This window comes from Mustelus asterias, chromosome 25 (genome assembly GCF_964213995.1).
Source record: "Mustelus asterias chromosome 25, sMusAst1.hap1.1, whole genome shotgun sequence".
NCBI lineage: Eukaryota > Metazoa > Chordata > Chondrichthyes > Carcharhiniformes > Triakidae > Mustelus > Mustelus asterias.
Window position 1 is genome coordinate 41,648,750 of NC_135825.1, and position 20,930 is coordinate 41,669,679.

A 20,930-nucleotide genomic window follows, 5' to 3' on the forward strand; every position below is an offset into this window, starting at 1 on the left:
GTGGTCAGTGCAGACTCAATGGGCTGAATGGCCTTCTTCTGCATGGTAGGAGTCTATGATAATTCTATAATACTTATATGAACTGGCGATGAGGCTGAGTCACAACCCACAGAGTGTGTGTTACTGTCATTTTTCAGAAGGGGGAAGATGATCAGATGGCGCCCAGACATCGAATACTGTGCAGATTGAGGAGGAAGCATGGTATACTTATAGAGAACAGCCTTAAGCGTCATGGAGAGCTGTTGTGAGGGGATTCTGTCTGCGGTCGACAGAAAAATTAGTGGGAGGATCACTAGCACAGTCGGTAAGGGAGTGGCTGGCATGAGAAGCGTGAAATGAGGGGACTTGGCAAGCGGCTACTGAAACGCGAGTGGCAGGAAAATCTCCTGCTGGCGGGAAAATAAAATGGCGAACCAATTCAGAGCAATGGGATTGCTTAATGAGGAAACAGAAAGTTGGATCCTATATATCGAACATTTTCATTCCTATTTGAAAGCAAATAAAGTGAATGAAAACCTAGCGGTACCGGTTTTTGAGAGCACCATTGGAAGGAAGATTTTTGCAACCCTCAGGAGTTTGGTGCAACCAGAAAAAACTGGGAACTGTGTGGTGTTGGAAAACCATTTTGCATCCAAGCCACTTATGATTGTGGAACACTTTCCTTTTCATAAACAGGTACAGCAGGAAGGTGAGTCCATTGCTCAATTTGTGGCCTTTTTAAAAAAGATTGGCAGAGCACTGTGGATACGGAGGTTTTCTCCAGGATGCTTTGCGGGGCCGTTTATTTTGTGGCCTCCATCATGAAGCCATCCAATGGAGGCTATTGAAGAAATGCTGGATTTCAAGGTACCTTTTGAAATAGCTACTGCAATGGAGTTGGTCACCAACAAGGCAACACAATTGGGGGTCGATGCCCAAGTACATAAAGTAGCAGAAGGTCAGCAGAGTGTGGTGCCAACTGCACAATGTGGCAGTCTGGCCAAAAGAGTCCACATGTTGGACCCGTGAAGTTCAATGGCACGGATGTAAGCGAGCGGGTCACATTACCCAAAACTGCTGGGCACAATGCAGAGAGAAGGTTTGGGGCAAGCACAGCCGGAAAATCCTATCCGGGGAGTCAGCCGAATTTGTAGAGGAAGGAGAGGAGTCAAAATCAACTGAATTTCGGTTAAATATCCTATCAATACGGTGTCATTGATTCCCGATTCAGTGTAAAAGGAAAAATTAAGTACATGGCCGCTGAAGCCTGCTTAGATTACTCTACATACGTACATGGAACAAGTGGTGCCACTGAAGGGCGATACACTGATGAAAGTACAGCTAAGGGGTCAGAGTGCAGAGTTACCACTGCATATAGTTAAAGAGGACCACCGTCCTTTATTTGGATGCTCTTGGTTACAAAAATTGAAATTAAATTGAGATGACATTGATCGGCTGGTAGATTCAAAAACAAGACAAGATGTCCTGGACAAGTGTAAGAATGTGCTCAAGGGGAGGAGTCCCATGCCACCACTGATTAATCAAACTTTTTCATTACAAGTGACTTTCATTTGGCATCATGTCGGCGCTGGCTCTATTCCAGAGGACCATAGACCAACACTAAATGGGTTGCCAGGAGTCCAGTGTTATCTGGACAATATCTTGTTTAGGGACTCCACCGAAAAGGAGCTTTTGAAGATTTAGAAGAAACCCTCAGATGGTTGCAGGAGTACAGCCTGCAAGTAAAAAGGGAGAAATGAGAGTTCTTTAGAGACTCCAAGTAATCGATGGGCCTTGTGTAGACATTCAGCATCGATTAGTTGGGCCTAATAATCGATGGTGAAGGTCTACACAAGGCACCCAAGAAGGAGGAGGCCATTGTGAAGGCCCCTGGACTAGAGAACGTATCTCAAGTGCAATCATTATTGGGGTTGGCGAAGTACGATGACAAGCTTCAGCCAGATCTGACAACCATGTTAAAACTCCTACACCAGTTGCTTGGGAAAGGACGGCCATGGAAACCGTCATTGTAGTGGAAAAGCCAAAAACAAAAAGGGAACTGAGTAGTTAAAAGAAAAATACCCTGGAATTTTCCTGAACTGTGTGGTGACAAGATCCCACAGCCATAAGTTAAAACAGGAAAGGAGAGCAAAAGAAAAAGATGAAGGAGTTGAGGTCCAGTTAGCTGACACTCTTGTTTGAGGAGATGGTAAAGAAAAATCCTAAGTAGGTAGAGGGATCAGGCAGTGATGCTTAGTTGTGAAAGATTAATGAAGCGACAACAAAAGATGAGACGATAAAGGATATATAGCATAAAGCCGACTCGGAAAAGGAATTGATAGTGTGTTCCAGAAAGCTATTATATAAAGTATTAAATCTTTAAGGTGGAAATGGAGACCTTGGCAGGTTAGTGCAGATGGGAAATGGGCACAAGTTCACCACATTGTGTTGCCGGTGGAATACAGACAGGAAGTATTGCAGGTAGCACACGCACACCTGCAGGGGGTAATATACACACACACATATATAATATATAAAGGGTTTGGAGGAAAATGTAGCTGGTCTGATTAGTAAGGTCGCAGATGTCACAAAAATTGGTGGAATTGCGGATAGTGAAGAGGATTGTCAGAAGATACAGCAAGATTGGGCAGGGGAATGGCAGATGGAGTTTAATGTAGACAAGTGTGAGATAATGCATTTTGGAAGGTCCGATGCATGTAGGAATTATACAGTAAATGGCAGAACCCTTAGGAGTATTGACAGGCAGAGAGATCTGGGCGTACATGTCCACCCATCACCGAAAGCAGCAATGCGGATGTATAAGATAGTCAAAAAGACATACGGCATGCTTGCCTTCATTGGTCAGGGCATTCAGTATAAAAATTTGCAGGTCATGCTGCAGCTGTACAGAACCTTAGTTAGGCCTCATCTAGACATTGTGTACAATTCTGATCGCCACACTACCAGAAGGGTGTGGATGCTTTGGAGAGGGTACAGAAGAGGTTTACCAGGATTTTGCCTGGTCTGGAGGGAATTAACTATGAGGAGAGGTTGGATGAACTCGGTTTGTTCTCACTGGAACGACGGAGGTTGAGGGGTGACCTGATCGAGGTTTACAAGATTATGAGTGGTATGGATAGAGTAGAAAAGTCAAGTATTGGGGACATGGGTTTAAGATGCGTGGGGAAAAGTTTAGAGATTTGCGAGGCAATATGTTTTTTACTCAGAGGGTGGTGAATGTCTGGAACACGCTGTCCGGGGAGGTGGTGGGAGCAGGTACGATAACGGCATTTAAGGGGCAACTAGATGAATACATGAATAGAATGTGAATAGAAGGATACTGACTCCATAAGTGCATACGGTTTTGGTTTAGGCAGACATCATGATCGGTTCAGGCTTGGAAGGCCAAAAGGCCTGTTCCTGTGCTGTACTGTTCTTCGAGGTCATCTAGGAGTGAGGAAGACTCAGGCAAAGATACAGAAGCAATTTTATTAGCCTGGATTACATAAAGATGTGATTGAATTTTGTGTACCTGTCCTCTTTTTAGGGGAAGGATACTGACTCCATAAGTGCATACGGTTTTGGTTTAGGCAGACATCATGATCGGTTCAGGCTTGGAAGTTCCAAAAGGCCTGTTTGTGATTGAATTTTGTGTACCTGTCGTACATGTCAGATGGTAGAAAAGCCACGGGCAGTGATAAAACCAGCTCCTTTGATGCCAATTCCTGCATTTGAAGACCTTTTACACGGGTTATAATTGACTGTACAGGTTCTCTCCCCAAAATCAAAAGTGGGAACCAGTATTTACCAACCGTAATGGATGTGCCTACCAGGTTTCCAGAAGCAATTCCATTACGGAATGTCAAGGCAAAAAAGGTTACGGAGGAGTTGCTCACTTTCTTTACCCATTATGGATTACCCAGGAAGATTCAGTCAGACCAAGGGTCCAATCTTACTGCTAAATTATTTAAGGAGGTGATGGAGCATTGGAAAGGTGGCATCAGACCCTAAAGACCATTTTGAAAGCTTATTGCCAGGATTACCCAAAGGATTGGGATAAAGGTATGCCATTTATATTATTTGCTATCAGAGATGCTCCAAATGAATCTACTCAGTTTACTCCATTTCAATTGATATTCAGACAAAAAGTAAGAGGGCCTTTAAAATTAATTAAGAAAAAGATGATAGGTCCCAAGTCAGAGATCTCACAGTTAGATTATGTATCTGAGGTGAGAGAAAGATTAAACAGATGAGGTGAATTAGCTAGACAACATTTGAAGTGGCACAGCACCTAATGAAGCAAGAAGCAGATAAGAAATCTAAAATTTGTACGTTTGCCCGTGGGGATAAAGTATTGGTTCTATTACCATGGTAGGAAATCTCATCAAAGCAAGGTTTGGTGGTGCCTATCAGATTGAGACGTTAAGTCAGGTGAATTATCTGATAAAGATGCCAGATAGAAAAACAATTATAGGGTATATCACGTGAACATGCTGAAACAATATTTTTAGGGAAAGGGAACCAGAGAAACAGGTATTAGTTACTGCCACTCAGCTTGAGGATTCAAATCCAGATGATTTGAATTTTGATGTGCTTCAGAATGAATTAAATAATGAAGAAGCCCTTAAGGAATGGAATAGGTTGTGAGCGATCTGTGCCAGGAAGAGAGAACTGAATTGAAAGACTTGTTAGTGTTTTGAAGACCTATGCAGAAATAGAATGGGGAGGACTAATGCCAAAGTACATGAGGTTGACATAGGTAATGCAGTTCCAATAAAACATCACCACTACCAGCTTAATCCTCTCAAAGCAGCGCAGGTTCAGAAGGAAGCGGAAGCAATGTTACAAAAAGACATCACAGAGTCGAGTCAAAGCGAGTGGAGTTCACAGATTGTGTCGGTTCCCAAACCTGAAGGTACTCAACGGTTGTGTAGATTATCGGAAGGTCAATGCTGAGACTAAATCTGACTCAATCAACTCCAAGGCTGGAGGATTGTGTAGAAAAAGTAGGACAAGCCACAAACATCAAAGTTGGACTTACTTCGCAGTTACTGCGAAGTACCTTTGTCAGAGAGAGCAAAAGAAGTTTCTGCTTTTGTAACCCCAAATGGGTTATATCAATTTAAAGTAATGCTCTTTGGGATGAAAAAAGCCAGCCACTTTACAAAGGCTTATAAAGAGTTGTTGCAGGATTGTGCTGTCCACATAGATGACTTAGTGATCTTTAGTCATTCATAGAAAGATCACACAGAGCATTTGGCAGAGCTTTCGAGAGACTATGGAAGGCAAAGTTGGCCATGAACTTGGCAAAAACAGAATTTGCGACGGCAGAAGTGACATTCTTAGGGCACAACATTGGACATGGACAGATGACACTAAGAAACATGAAGACAAAGGCCATTGAGAAATCTCCAAAACCATCCTCGAAGAAGGAACTGCTACAATTTTTGGGATTGAGCGGATTCTACAGGAAATTTATACCAAACTTTAGTAGCATAGTGGCACCGTTGACAGATTTGTTAATAAAAGAACTTGAAATTTCAGTGGACAGAACAATGCCAGGAGGCATTTGAGAATTTAAAAGCAGGGTTAACCACCGCAACCATTTTAGCCACGCCAAATCTTTTAAAACCCTTCAAAGTCGCCATCGATGCAAGCGATGTAGGGGTTGGAGCTGTGTTGTTACAGGAGGATGATTGTGGAATTGAAAGGCCAATCGGTTATTTTTCCAAAAAACTCAATATCCACCAGAAAAAATATTCAACCATCGAAAAAAGGTTACTGAGTTTGGCAATGGCCTTACAACATTTTAATGTTTACATTGCAAACAATGCATCAGAGACAACTGTGTTCACCAATCACACTCCTTTGACATTTCTGGAAAATTTAAGGACAAGAACACCAGTTTATTTCGTTGGGAGTCTCATTTTACAAGCATTTAGTTTACAGATTGTATAAGTTGGGGGTCGTGAAAATATTATCGCTGATGCTTTATCGCGAGTTTAAAACAAAAGTGTTTATACAAGTTAGAAATGGTAGTGTTCAATAAATAGAATTAGTATAAATCGTGAAACTCTAGATTAATGAGCTATGGATCGAGTAATATAATGAGGTAAAGGTTTGAAAAGAAAAGAAAATGAAGCCATCATTTCATCGTGATGGTTCATTTTTTTCTTAAGGGGGGGGTGTTGTGAAGGTGGTTAGAGTAATTGTAGATTGGGAGGTCAGAAGTTAGAATTTGTAAAATTGTAAAATGCTGGAGTGACAGCATTGCATGGTCCCGTTAAAAGGTGGTGCTTTTTCTGTGCTTAGAGAATGAAAATTCAAGTACATAGAGAGCCCAAATTGAAAAATTTGTTTCGAAAGGCCGAGCAACAGTTTTTACCAAGACAACAGGCTTTTGAATTTAGCCAATCAATTTGAATCAGCCACTTGGATCCCAAAAACCTAAAATTTAAAGAGTTTTTAAAAGAGTGTTAGAGAGTGAGAGAGTGAGAGAGAGAGAGAGAGAGAGTGTATTGCTGGCTCTCATAGCTTCATCTATGTCTGAGACAACACCATCTGGATAGCAAAGGTACCAAAGAAGAAAGAAGTTGCAGACAGAAGAATCAACACAGAAAGCCCAGGATCTTTCGGAAGACACAAACCTGGTTATAATTTAGAGAGTGACTAAATTCTAATTTTGTTAATGAGTGGGAATTGCATTTATTTGAACAGCATACCATTAGGATCTTGTTTCATTCGGGAATACTAAGTTAGAAGGGATTTATTCGGTTTGTTAATAGTTTAGTTAAGTTGTGCACAGTTAGTCAGATAAATAAATTGTTACGCGTTGATTTTAGAGTGAGTGTCGAGATTTATTTTTTATTTAGTCACTCGACGTTGCTAAAGAACAGGTCATACCACTTCACACATTTGTTTTTACAGATTATAGGGCGAGGTACTCCTCTTTGGGTGTTTCAGTGTTAGTTCTCACAAGGGGGATCTACCTCTGCTTTATAACAATACATTATAGTCAAAATAAGTGTGACTGGGAACCAATAGTATGAGGTTCTATAGGTATTTTAAACAAAGCCAATGTTGGTCCTCGACAAAGCTACATATGGTGGCCCAGCCGTGAAGCAGACATTACTGGCTTAGTTAGACAGTGTGAGTCATGCCAATAGAATCAAAAACACACACTCCCCCCTCAGCCCTCCTACATCCAAGGGAGTGACCTGATAGGGTGCGAGTGCATGTAGATTTCACCGGGCCTTTTTTTGGGCTCCATGTTCCTGATCATGGTCAACAGCATGTCAAATAGTTACAGATACATCGTATGAACTCCACCACTTACCATGCTACCATAGAGAAACTACAACAAAGTTTCTGCACTCACAGGACACCAGAAGTCCTGATCGTTGACAACGGCACTGCCTTTACTAGAGCTTCAGGCCTTCATGCTTTCCAACTGAATCAGACACATTCAGATAGAATCACATCACCCATCATCAAATGGGCTGGCTGAATGTGCAGTGCAGACTTTTAAGCTCGACGTGAAGAAGCAACCTCCAGTGTCCATAGAGACCAAACTGGCGATTTTTAGATATTATCGCTCCAGCAGAAGTATTAATGGGACGGAGGCTTCAGACAAGACTAAGCCTATTTTTCCCAAACCTGGCAAGGAGGATAAGAGAACCATGATTCTTTAAGGAGACAGAACATTCAAAACTAGCGACCCAGTTCACGTGAGGAACTTTGGGGGTGGCCTCAGTTGGGTCGCAGGACCATAACAGAGAAAACAGCCCCATGTCTTATAAGATTCAAGTACAGGGCAAAATTGTCAAGGAACACGCAAACCATCTCAGAAGTAGGGAGCACGTGCCAGTACACGCCTAATTACCAGCCATAGGGACGACCACTGCCAGCACAGAGTCTCAGTTGACCCCACGCCTGCCCCTCCAGGTGATGAGGACACAGATTCTGAAATGGAAGCAGAAGCAACCTACTGAAGCGAGACCTCAAGAGCAGCCATAATCAGTGGCTTTACAGTGCTCCCTTTGGAAGCAAAGATCTCTGATCTGCTTTACATTCCCGATCCGATCCTGCCTCCCATTGACCCAAAGCCATGTGAGAGAGAAGACCCCCCCCCCCCAACCCCCATCCCCGTGACAGGAGTATGGGGGAAGAAACAGACTTGAGGAGGGAGGGATGTTATAATGGCCACCATGGGCATCATTGAATATGAGTTGCCCTATTAGGCTCACTCAAGAGGGAAGGAGCAATGGGGTTTTTAATGTGGTTCTAAAACCAGCTGGCTCCACAGGCCGACAGTCAATAGGCTCTGGACCAATCTGCTCTCTGTCGTCAATGAAAGGTGTTCAGGTATCGCTGTAAATACAAGGGTGATTAGTGATGGAAGACTGGCCTCAGTACGATTATTACACCCAGCTTACATAAAATCGATATTAAAGTTTCAACATATGGCATATAATAGTTTTCCAGATCATTCTAAATTGTGAGCTCCAAACAGAAGGTGTTCCACATCTTTCAACATGCGTTAGAAACCTCAGGGCTGTGAAAAGATTAGATCAAGTAGAATATAAATTCGATGACAATTATTTTAGAAAAGCTTTTGCAGAAGTCTTCAAGATTACAGAGGCATCTAAATTTATTCAAAATTATTGAGCGAAATATGAAACCTTTTGCTTCAGCCTGTTATCAACTTTGTTTGGAGTTTAATGCTTTGCTAGTCCAAAAAGAGATAATGGTAACGTGGCATAAAACATGTTTATACAAGTTAGCAGATTAGTGCAAAACTAGATAAATGCTATTGATCAAAAGGATCTGCTGATCACAATTTGAAATTCCATTTGTACTACTGCCTGGTTTAAAAGGTTGTTTATCATCCATATTTGCATCACCAATATTTAGGTTAAAAATGCTGATATTTTAGTCATTTCTTGGCTCTGGTATCAGGCTGCATACTGGAAAGATCTGAACTGAACTATTTTGTGAGTGAACTCAATGCCTTTTGAGATGAAGTGGGATATAACTTCAATTACTTCCACTGGACCCCAGACTTTGCAGTGTATAAATTTCAAGATATCCTTGCAGAAAGAACCAAATGAGACCATGTATCAAAAATGGCATGAGTGAATGTCACTTCAACTTTGCTGAGCTTCAAACTTCCATAAATTGTCCACCAGTGAGCTTAATTGTCATTCATTAATTGCTAACAAAATTCTACATTATTCAATGCAACTCTTAAAGGATGGCAATGTCAAAGCTGAGCCAATTCAAGAGATGAACAGAGGTGAGCTAGAGCAATTAGACACTAAGAGCAAACAAAGTGCAAAAGCAAAGTCGAAAGGAACATGGATTTGTGTTTTTTTAAAGTAAAATATTGGAAAAGACCACCAACTTCATTTAAAAAATCATTTTTTATGACCTCAGGACATCTCAAATTGTTTCACAGCCAACTAAGTACTTTCAAAAAAGTTAGAACGTAGCGGGGTAATGTCTTGGGGAATGAATCCTCATTTAGAAATGCATCTGAATAGCACCTGAACAAGATGGTCCCACATGGCATGAAGCTCAGCTAATTTTAGTTTTTTTAAATCTCGATTGATACCAGCTGCACATGGAGGCACAGGAAAGAAAGCTCTTGCTATACCTTTGCATTTTATGATGCCAAATACATAATGATTTAAAACTTTAAACTAATTTTTTTAAACCAAAAAATTAACTTTAGGATTATAATTTTACTGTTCGGCAGGAACATTATTTGGGGATGAGGGTGGAAAGAGAAAGAAGGGCAAAATACACAAAGCAGACACAGCAAATCATCCAGTACTGGAATAGTGACATCTTGGCAAACCTCTACAGCGCTGTATAAATACTGTTAATTCATGAATCAGCCAATTTATTCTGGCCATAGAATTGTATATTGCAATGAAAGTTACCCAACAGATTTTATTCAATGGATATAATCTACATAAATATACTATAACTCTCAAAAGATGTTGCCATGTTTTTCTTAATTTTACTGGATTATCTAATACAATGACTTAATTTTTTTCTTAAATATTCTAAGGCCACCCTCCCCAACTATGCCGAAAAACTATTTTCTAAAGCTTGACATCAAATGGACAATGCTAGGTACATCACCAGTAATCCCTCTTTAAAGCATAAAATCTAAGTTTGAAATCAGGATCTCAGGGCTCCAAGGAGATCTGCAATACGTACTGGCACTCCGTGAGCCATCAAAGTGTTAGGGTTCATGATGGTGACCAGCTGATGCAGAAGGTCAGGCTGGGATTCAAACAGCTCAGGCGCCAGTCTCTTCATAACATTCTCCAGCTGTTCTGCCACGTATGCTGGTGCTCCATACCATGTCTTAGGCTCTCCCCTAATTAGTTTTAAAAGAAAGTTAGAATCCATGAAGTTGAGATTAATAAGCACCACTGTTTTTGGAAAGCTGATGAAAACTATGTAAGCAAACGACCAGGAGGGTTTCATTAAATTACTGACCAGAGGTAGGAGGTTTATGAAATAATTCTGCAAGATCGAATGTGTGTAGTTTACGTCCTGCGTTCATAGCACGAGCTACCCAGAACACGAGCTAGCAAGAGCAGCCCAGACTACACAGCAAGAAGCAGCCCAGGTCAGACCAAGCAACAGTGAGAGGCAGCCCAGGTCAGACCAAGATAGGTTTATAGGATAAATTACCTTTAAGTGAAGCATTTAACCCACGAGCAGATTGGATAATGTTTTTCTTCCTCCCCACCTTTTTCTGATTTCAGCAATGAGCAGCTCTCAAGGTTTCTGCCCGACACAACCAAAGCATTTTCTTGCAGCTGTTGTATATTTTCATAATTTTGCATATGATGATTTATACGAGCTTCAGAACTGCAAACTGGCCGATAATTTTACCCATCACATGGTTTCAACTCAAGAGAGTGGAACAAAGCCACAATCAATTGGCTTTATGGAACATCTCCAGGGAAATGAACCCACTGGGATGCTTATAAATCCAACATACTGGATTCAAATGACCAGCTAAATAGAATCCCAGTTTGAGACTAATATTTATACTCTAAGAAGCAGAATTTCTAATAGGCAAAACGAGTTATCTTATTAGGACATGGATAGGATAGTTTGTCCTGGAAGATATTAACGATTTCCATCACTTCTACTGCAAAGCAATTGTGGTTTCAAGTGGATCAAAACAGGGCAGGGCAGGGCCGAGGGGGCTGGCGCCGGGGGGGGAGGGAGGGGCGAGCACGCCAGCGGGGGCGAGCGCGCCGGCAGGGGGGAGAGGGGCGGGCGCGCCGGCGGGGGCGGGAGGGGCGAGCGTGCTGGCGGGGGGGAGAGGCGAGCGCGCCGGCAGGCGCGGGGGGGGGGGGGGCGAGCGCGCCGGCGGGGGCGGGAGGGGCGAGCGCGCCGGCGGGGGCGGGAGGGGCGAGCGCGCCGGCGGGGGCGGGAGGGGCGAGCGCGCCGGCAGGCGCGGGGGGAGGGGCGAGCGCGCCGGCGGGGGCGGGAGGGGCGAGCGCGCCGGCGGGGGCGGGAGGGGCGAGCGCGCCGGCGGGGGCGGGAGGGGCGAGCGCGCCGGCGGGGGCGGGAGGGGCGAGCGCGCCGGCGGGGGCGGGAGGGGCGAGCGCGCCGGCGGGGGCGGGAGGGGCGAGCGCGCCGGCGGGGGCGGGAGGGGCGAGCGCGCCGGCGGGGGCGGGAGGGGCGAGCGCGCCGGCGGGGGCGGGAGGGGCGAGCGCGCCGGCGGGGGCGGGAGGGGCGAGCGCGCCGGCGGGGGCGGGAGGGGCGAGCGCGCCGGGGGCGGGAGGGGCGAGCGCGCCGGCGGGGGCGGGAGGGGCGAGCGCGCCGGCAGGGGGCGGGAGGGGCGAGCGCGCCGGCGGGGGCGGGAGGGGCGAGCGCGCCGGCGGGGGCGGGAGGGGCGAGCCCGCCGGCGGGGGCGGGAGGGGCGAGCGCGCCGGCGGGGGCGGGAGGGGCGAGCGCGCCGGCGGGGGCGGGAGGGGCGAGCGCGCCGGCGGGGGCGGGAGGGGCGGGCGCGCCAGCGGGGGGGGGGAGGGGGCGGCGATCGCCAGCGGGGGGGAGGGGGCGGCGCGCGCCAGCGGGGGGGAGGGGGCGGCGCGCACCAGCGGGGGGAGGGGGCGGCGCGCGCCAGCGGGGGGAGGGGGCGGCGCGCGCCAGCGGGGGGGAGGGGGCGGAGAGTGCCAGCGGGGGGGGGGGGGGGGGGGGAGGGGCGGAGAGCGCCAGCGGGGGGAGGGGCGGAGAGCGCCAGCGGGGGGGGGGGGGGCGGAGAGCGCCAGCGGGGGGGGGGGGGGGGGGGGGGGGGAGGTGCGGAGAGCGCCAGCGGGGGGGGCAGGGGCGGAGAGCGCCAGCGGGGGGGGCAGGGGCGGAGAGCGCCAGCGGGGGGGGCAGGGGCGGAGAGCGCCAGCGGGGGGGGCAGGGGCGGAGAGCGCCAGCGGGGGGGGCAGGGGCGGAGAGCGCCAGCGGGGGGGGCAGGGGCGGAGAGCGCCAGCGGGGGGCAGGGGCGGAGAGCGCCAGCGGGGGGCAGGGGCGGAGAGCGCCAGCGGGGGGCAGGGGCGGAGAGCGCCAGCGGGGGGCAGGGGCGGGGGGGAGAGCGCCAGCGGGGGGGGAGGTGCGGGAGAGCGCCAGCGGGGGGGGCAGGGGCGGAGAGCGCCAGCGGGGGGCAGGGGCGGAGAGCGCCAGCGGGGGGCAGGGGCGGAGAGCGCCAGCGGGGGGCAGGGGCGGAGAGCGCCAGCGGGGGGCAGGGCCGGAGAGCGCCAGCGGGGGGCAGGGGCGGAGAGCGCCAGCGGGGGGCAGGGGCGGAGAGCGCCAGCGGGGGGGGGGGGGGCGGAGAGCGCCAGCGGGGGGGGGGGGGGGGGGGGGGAGGTGCGGAGAGCGCCAGCGGGGGGGGCAGGGGCGGAGAGCGCCAGCGGGGGGGCAGGGGCGGAGAGCGCCAGCGGGGGGGGCAGGGGCGGAGAGCGCCAGCGGGGGGGGCAGGGGCGGAGAGCGCCAGCGGGGGGGGCAGGGGCGGAGAGCGCCAGCGGGGGGGGCAGGGGCGGAGAGCGCCAGCGGGGGGCAGGGGCGGAGAGCGCCAGCGGGGGGCAGGGGCGGAGAGCGCCAGCGGGGGGCAGGGGCGGAGAGCGCCAGCGGGGGGCAGGGGCGGGGGGGAGAGCGCCAGCGGGGGGGGAGGTGCGGAGAGCGCCAGCGGGGGGGGCAGGGGCGGAGAGCGCCAGCGGGGGGCAGGGGCGGAGAGCGCCAGCGGGGGGCAGGGGCGGAGAGCGCCAGCGGGGGGCAGGGGCGGAGAGCGCCAGCGGGGGGCAGGGCCGGAGAGCGCCAGCGGGGGGCAGGGGCGGAGAGCGCCAGCGGGGGGCAGGGGCGGAGAGCGCCAGCGGGGGGCAGGGGCGGAGAGCGCCAGCGGGGGGCAGGGGCGGAGAGCGCCAGCGGGGGGCAGGGGCGGAGAGCGCCAGCGGGGGGAGGGGGCGGCGCGCGCCAGCGGGGGGAGGGGGCGGCGCGCGCCAGCGGGGGGAGGGGGCGGCGCGCGCCAGCGGGGGGGAGGGGGCGGCGCGCGCCAGCGGGGGGGGGGGGGGCGGAGAGTGCCAGCGGGGGGGGGGGGGGGGGGAGGGGCGGAGAGCGCCAGCGGGGGGGGGGGGGGGGGGGGGAGGGGAGGGGCGGAGAGCGCCAGCGGGGGGGGGGGGGGGGGGGGGGAGGGGAGGGGCGGAGAGCGCCAGCGGGGGGAGGGGAGGGGCGGAGAGCGCCAGCGGGGGGGGGGGGGGGGGAGGGGAGGGGCGGAGAGCGCCAGCGGGGGGGGGGGGGGGGGGGGAGGGGAGGGGCGGAGAGCGCCAGCTGGGGGGGGGGGGAGGGGAGGGGCGGAGAGCGCCAGCGGGGGGGGAGGTGCGGAGAGCGCCAGCGGGGGGGCAGGGGCGGAGAGCGCCAGCGGGGGGGGCAGGGGCGGAGAGCGCCAGCGGGGGGCAGGGGCGGAGAGCGCCAGCGGGGGGCAGGGGCGGAGAGCGCCAGCGGGGGGCAGGGGCGGAGAGCGCCAGCGGGGGGCAGGGGCGGAGAGCGCCAGCGGGGGGGGCCGGGGCGGAGAGCGCCAGCGGGGGGGGCAGGGGCGGAGAGCGCCAGCGGGGGGCAGGGGCGGAGAGCGCCAGCGGGGGGGCCGGGGCGGAGAGCGCCAGCGGGGGGGGAGGTGCGGAGAGCGCCAGCGGGGGGCAGGGCGGAGAGCGCCAGCGAGGGGCAGGGGCAGAGAGCGCCAGCGGGGGGCATGGGCGGAGAGCGCCAGCGGGGGGCAGGGGCGGAGAGCGCCAGAGGGGGGCAGGGGCGGAGAGCGCCAGCGGGGGGCAGGGGCGGAGAGCGCCAGCGGGGGGCAGGGGCGGAGAGCGCCAGCGGGGGGGAGGTGCGGAGAGCGCCAGCGGGGGGGAGGTGCGGAGAGCGCCAGCGGGGGGGGCCGGGGCGGAGAGCGCCAGCGGGGGGGGGCAGGGGCGGAGAGCGCCAGCGGGGGGCAGGGGCGGAGAGCGCCAGCGGGGGGCAGGGGCGGAGAGCGCCAGCGGGGGGCAGGGGCGGAGAGCGCCAGCGGGGGGCAGGGGCGGAGAGCGCCAGCGGGGGGCAGGGGCGGAGAGCGCCAGCGGGGGGCAGGGGCGGAGAGCGCCAGCGGGGGCAGGGGCGGAGAGCGCCAGCGGGGGGCAGGGGCGGAGAGCGCCAGCGGGGGGCAGGGGCGGAGAGCGCCAGCGGGGGGCAGGGGCGGAGAGCGCCAGCGGGGGGCAGGGGCGGAGAGCGCCAGCGGGGGGCAGGGGCGGAGAGCGCCAGCGGGGGGCAGGGGCGGAGAGCGCCAGCGGGGGGCAGGGGCGGAGAGCGCCAGCGGGGGCAGGGGCGGAGAGCGCCAGCGGGGGGCAGGGGCGGAGAGCGCCAGCTGGGGGCAGGGGCGGAGAGCGCCAGCGGGGGGCAGGGGCGGAGAGCGCCAGCGGGGGCAGGGGCGGAGAGCGCCAGCGGGGGGCAGGGGCGGAGAGCGCCAGCGGGGGGCAGGGGCGGAGAGCGCCAGCGGGGGGCAGGGGCGGAGAGCGCCAGCGGGGGGCAGGGGCGGAGAGCGCCAGCGGGGGGCAGGGCCGGAGAGCGCCAGCGGGGGGCAGGGGCGGAGAGCGCCAGCGGGGGGCAGGGGCGGAGAGCGCCAGCGGGGGGCAGGGGCGGAGAGCGCCAGCGGGGGGCAGGGGCGGAGAGCGCCAGCGGGGGCAGGGGCGGAGAGCGCCAGCGGGGGCAGGGGCGGAGAGCGCCAGCGGGGGGCAGGGGCGGAGAGCGCCAGCGGGGGCAGGGGCGGAGAGCGCCAGCGGGGGCAGGGGCGGAGAGCGCCAGCGGGGGGCAGGGGCGGAGAGCGCCAGCGGGGGCAGGGGCGGAGCGCGCCAGCGGGGGCAGGGGCGGAGAGCGCCAGCGGGGGGCAGGGGCGGAGAGCGCCAGCGGGGGCAGGGGCGGAGAGCGCCAGCGGGGGCAGGGGCGGAGAGCGCCAGCGGGGGCAGGGGCGGAGAGCGCCAGCGGGGGCAGGGGCGGAGAGCGCCAGCGGGGGCAGGGGCGGAGAGCGCCAGCGGGGGCAGGGGCGGAGAGCGCCAGCGGGGCGAGGCGCGGAGAGCACGAGCGTTGAGACAAAGAGACACCACGAGAAAGAGCCAGAGACCACTCGCGAGAGAGCAGGAGCAAGAAAGAGCACATGCCAGAGAGACAGAGGGGTCACAAGCAAAGACAGAACTACAAACAGTTGTGAAGCATTTAATAACTGAATTTCGTATTGGGTGACTTGCCAAAATTGCAGTGCTCAAAGTAAATATTTATCATTTTGAGAAAATGATTTTCCTCCAATTTAGTCAGGTCTGCCACCTGGCAACCATCACAAACCCAAGCTTGATGTCACCAACAGACCACAAAATTTAAACCCCCTTAGCTTTCCATTCTCATGATGTGGTATCCAATTGTGCACATTTACGTTGCAAAGGTATTATAAGTCAGCACACTATAATTTGTAAACAACAGTTCATCAAAAATTGCATACATGAAACGTTATTACCAATTCGTCTGCCCATTCAAGTTTCACCATAACTGCTGAACAAGATAAATGGAGAATATACAGTCCCTCAAAGCCCATTCCTCCAGAAGCCCACATCTCCTTGTACATCAGCAGCCCTACTCAATGCCAACTTCCCACCTACTTCCATTTCCCTCGATTCCCTTAGCACCCAAAAATCCATTGACCTATCTGAAAGAACGGTGATTCTGCAATTCTCTATCCCAGATAGGTGTGGATATTTAGTCATTGAGAATCTCCAAAAGTCCTTTGAGTGAAGAAAGTTTGCAACTCAGTTCAAGATGGCCGAATTCTCGATTCCCCTGTCAGGATTCAAGTTATCTCAGCATCTACGTTTGTCAGTCTCTTAAGGAACTTAATGAAATAGGATAGAATCTTACATGCTTCAATTAGATCACGTCCTATATCTCAAAAGTCGAAGACAAATCTACTCAATCTCTTAAGGAAACCACCTCGTCCCAGGAAGCTGTCCAGTAAACTAACATTGCACTCCCTCAAGGTAAATACTTCTTTCCAATGATAAGGAGGTCAAAACTACATTTTTTAAAAAAATTATCGGGTGCTACGTGCACATCTTCGTTCTATAATTTGCATACAACTACACCCAATATCAACATTTCCCAGTTTCACCATTAAAAAACATTGTTTTCCATTTTTCCCTAACAAACAATAACCTCTACTATATTACATATACATTTACCCAATCACTTAAATTGGCTAAAACCTTTTTCAGCCTTCTTGCATCCTTTTCACAGGATAATTCCCACCCAAATTTCTATTGTCAGCAAACGCTAAGTCAATGACATTGATTGAGGATTAATCTCTCACCTGAACACCAAGTACCCGACTAGTTAGGTCTGCCAACCAAGTTTTCTGCTTATTAACCAATTCTCAATCCAAGTCAATATATGGGGAGGTGGAGATGTGGTGGTATTGTCACTGGACTAGTAATCCAGAGACCCAGATTAATGCTCTGGGGACCATGGTTCGAATCCCAGCACAGCAGATGGTGCAATTCGAATTCAATAAAAGAATCGGAATTCTAAGTCTAATGGTGGCCATGAAACAGTTATCATAAAAACCCATATGGTAAACTAATGCCCTTTAGGGAAGGAAATCTGCTGTCCTTACCTGGTCGGGCTTACATGTGACTCCAAATCCACAGCAAGAACTCTTAAGTGCCCTCTGAAATGGTCAATTAGGGATGGGCAATAAATGCTGGCCCAGCCAGCGACTCCCACATCCCTTGAATGAATAAAAAAAAATTATCCCTAAATACGTGAGTCAGGGTAATTTACATAACAGGAGGCAGCCATTCAGGCCATCAAGTCCATACCAGCTCCTGCAGAACAATCTAGTCAGGCCCACTCTCCCACTCGAACCCTGCAACCCTTCAAGTTTATTTCCTTCACCTGCTCATCAAATTTCCATTTCAAATTTATTTTTCTGCTTCCACCACCCTCAAGGGCAGATAAAGGTCTTCATCATATTCCCCAGCATCTCTTGTCCATCAGCTAATGGGAAGAATTTTGCCCAGTCTACCTCATCTCAGCATGTCATAATTTTGCACACCTCTATTAAATCTCCCCTCAATGTCGTTTGCTCCAAGGAGAACAATTCCAGCCTTTCCAACCTAACCTTGCAGCTAAACATCCATCGATGGGAATCATTCTGGTAAATCTGCTCTGCACCCTCATGGAGCTTCACATCTTTCCTAACTCAATGTAGTTCTATAATTGTGGCCAAGTTTCATATCAGTGGCAAATTTTGAAATTTTACTCCATATTCCTAGATCTAAGCAATCTACATATAGCAAAAAAAGCACTGATCCTTGGGGAACACCATTGTCTACCATCCCAGCCCAAAAAAAACTATCGACCACAACTGTTGCCTGCTTTCCATCCTCAAGACAAATTTTTATCCTTGAGACACAGGCTCTCTTATTCCATAGGCCTTAATTTTATCAAGCCTTTTTTCATGGTACCTCGTCAAATGCTTTCATAAAATCTGTACAGACAACATCCACTACAATCATCAAAAATGAACTAGGTTAGTCAAGTGTGATCTGCCTTTTACAAACCTGCATGGCTCTCCTTAATTCACTAAAACCTCTCCAAGCGCCCATGAGTTTTATCCCTGATTAACTAATAGACCTATAGTTGCCTATTTGAAATTAAAATTCATGCAATGTGGGCTTTGCTGACAAGGCCAGCATTTATAGCCCATCCCTAATTGTCCTCAAGAAGGTTGTGGTGAGCTGCCTTTTTGAACCACGACAGTTCATCTGGTGCATACAACAACAGTGCTCTTAGGAAGGGATTCAGCAATGGTGATGGAATGGTGATATTTATAATTCAGGATGGTGGTGACTTAGAGGAGACCTTCCAGGTGGTGGTATTCCCATGTGTCTGCTGCCTTTGTCCTTCTAGAAGGCAGCAGTTGTGGGGTTGGAAGGTGCTGTCTAAGGAGCCTTGGTGAGTTCCTGCACTGCATCTTGTAAATGGTACACAATGCTGCCACTGTTCGTCGGTAGTGGAAGCAGTGAATATTTGTGAATGCTTTATCCCAGAAGGTGTTGAGCTTCTTGAGTGTTGTTGGAGCTGCACTCATTCAGGCAAGAGGAGAGTATTGCATCATACCCTAGAGTTGTGTTTTGTAGATGGAGGACAAGCTTTGGGGAGTCAGATGGTGAGATACCTGCTCCAGGATTCCTAGCCGCTAACCTCTTTTAGCCATAGTATTTATATGGCTAGGCCAGTCCAGTTTCTGGTAACCCCGGGATGCTGATAGTGGGGAATTCAGCAAATAAAATGCCACTGAATGCCATGGGGAGATAGTTGGATTCTCTCTTGTTGGAGACAGTCATTGCCGTCACAAATATTACTTGCCACTTGTCAGCCCAAGCCTGTATATTGTCCAGGTCTTGTTGCATTTGGACATGGACTGCTTCAGTATCTAAGGAGTCATGAATTGGGGTTGAACATTGGGCAATCATAAGTGAACATCCCCACTTCTGGCCTAATGATGGAATGAAGGCCATTGATGAAGCAGCTGAAGATGGCTGGGCCTCAGACACTACCCTGAGAATCTCCTGCAGTGATGTCCTGGAACTGAGATGATTGACCTCCAACCACCATAACCATCTTCCTTTATGCTGATATAACTCCAGCGGGTTATCGCGATTCCTATTGACTCCAGTTTTGATAGGACTTGTTTGAGCCCTCTCAAATCAACTACTGCCTTGATGTCAAGGGCAATCATTCTTACCTCACCTCTGACATTCAGCTCTTTTGTCCATGTTTGAACCAAGGCTGTAATGAGGTCAGGAGTGAGTGGCCCCAGTGGAACCAACGCTAAGTGCCAGTGAGCAGGTTATCGCGAAGCAAGTGGCACTTGATAGCTCTGTTGATGATCCCTTCCATCATTTTACTGATGATCAAGTGTAGACTGATAGGGCGGTAATTGGCAGACAAGATTTGTCCAGCATTTTGTATACAGGACATACCTAGACAATTTTACACCTTGTCGGGTAGATGCCAGTATCGTTGCTGAAATGGAACAGCTTGGCTAAGGATGCAGCAACTTCTGGAGCGCAGGTCTTCAGTGCTATTCCTGGAATATTGTCAGGGCCCATCATCTTTGCAGTCCGCTTTCAACTGTTTCTTGATATACTGTGGAATGAATCAAATTAGCTTAACACTGGCATCTGTGATGCTGGGGACCTCCGGAGGAGGCCAAGTTGGCTCATCCACTCTGAATTTCTGGCTGAAGGTTGTTGTTAATGCTTCAGCCTTGTCTGTTGCACTGATGTACTGGGCTCCTCCATCATTGAGGGTCGGGATATGTGTGGAGTTTCCTCCTCCAGCCAGTTGTTTAATTGTTCACCACCATTCATGACTGAATCTGACAATTTGATCTATTGGTTGTGGAAACACGTAGCTCCATATAATTTCTTGCTGCTTATGCGGTTTGTAGTTTCACCAGGTTAACACCTCATGTTTAGATATGCCTGTGTTGCCCCTGGTATGCCCTCCTGCACTCTTCACTAAACCCAGGTTGATTCCCTATCTTGGTGACCATGGTAGAGTGGGGATTATGCCAGGTCATGTGATTACAGATTGGGGTCGAGTACAATTCTGCTGCTGTTGATGGCCCACAGCCCCTGCCGGTGGTACAGGACATATCCAGGGATGGTGATATCTGGGATATTATCTGTGCGGTATGATTCTGTGCGGTATGATTCCGTGAGTATGACTACATCAGGCTGTTGCTTGAGTATTCGGTGAAACAGCTCTACCAATTTTGGCACAAGCCCCCAAATGTTAGTAAGGATTTTGCAGGGTCGACAGGGCTGGTTTTGCTGTGTTCATTTCCTGGGTCAATGTCAGGTGGTCCAACCGGTTTCAGTCCTTTTTACTGAACAAGGAACAGGCCATTCAGCCCTCCAAGCCTATGTCAATCATTATCTCTGCCTAAACTAAAACTCTTATGGAGTGTGTATCCTTCCATCCCCATCCTATTCATGTATTCATCTTGTTGCCCCTTAAAATGCCGCGATCGTACTTGCTCCCACCATCTCCCCGGGCAGCGCATTCCAGACATTCACCACCCGTGTGTAAAAACACTTGCCTTGCACACCTCCTCTAAATTTTCCCCCCCCACATCTTAAACCTATTAGTCCCCTAGGAAAGAGCATCTGATTATCCACTCTGTCCGTGCCACTCAATCTTGTAGACCTCTATCAGGTCACCCCTCAACTTCTGTTGTTCCAGTGAGAACAAACTAAGTTTATCCAACTTCTCCTCATAGCTAATACCCTCCAGATCAGGCAACATCCTGGTAAATCTCTTCTGTACCTTCTCCAAAGCATCCACATCCTTCT

The 20,930-nt window shown here is 51.4% G+C and overlaps 1 protein-coding gene across 2 annotated transcripts in view; it reads right to left on the reverse strand.

Moving 5' to 3' along the window:
* Nucleotides 1-20,930, reverse strand: part of LOC144511903 (lysine-specific demethylase 5B-like) — a 371,069-nt gene that overhangs the window by 227,796 nt on the left and 122,343 nt on the right. For both annotated transcript variants that reach the window (XM_078242346.1, XM_078242347.1), the window contains exon 11: nt 10,207-10,369. In XM_078242346.1, the coding sequence (XP_078098472.1) occupies nt 10,207-10,369 (163 nt within the window). The remainder of the gene's footprint in view (nt 1-10,206; nt 10,370-20,930) is intronic.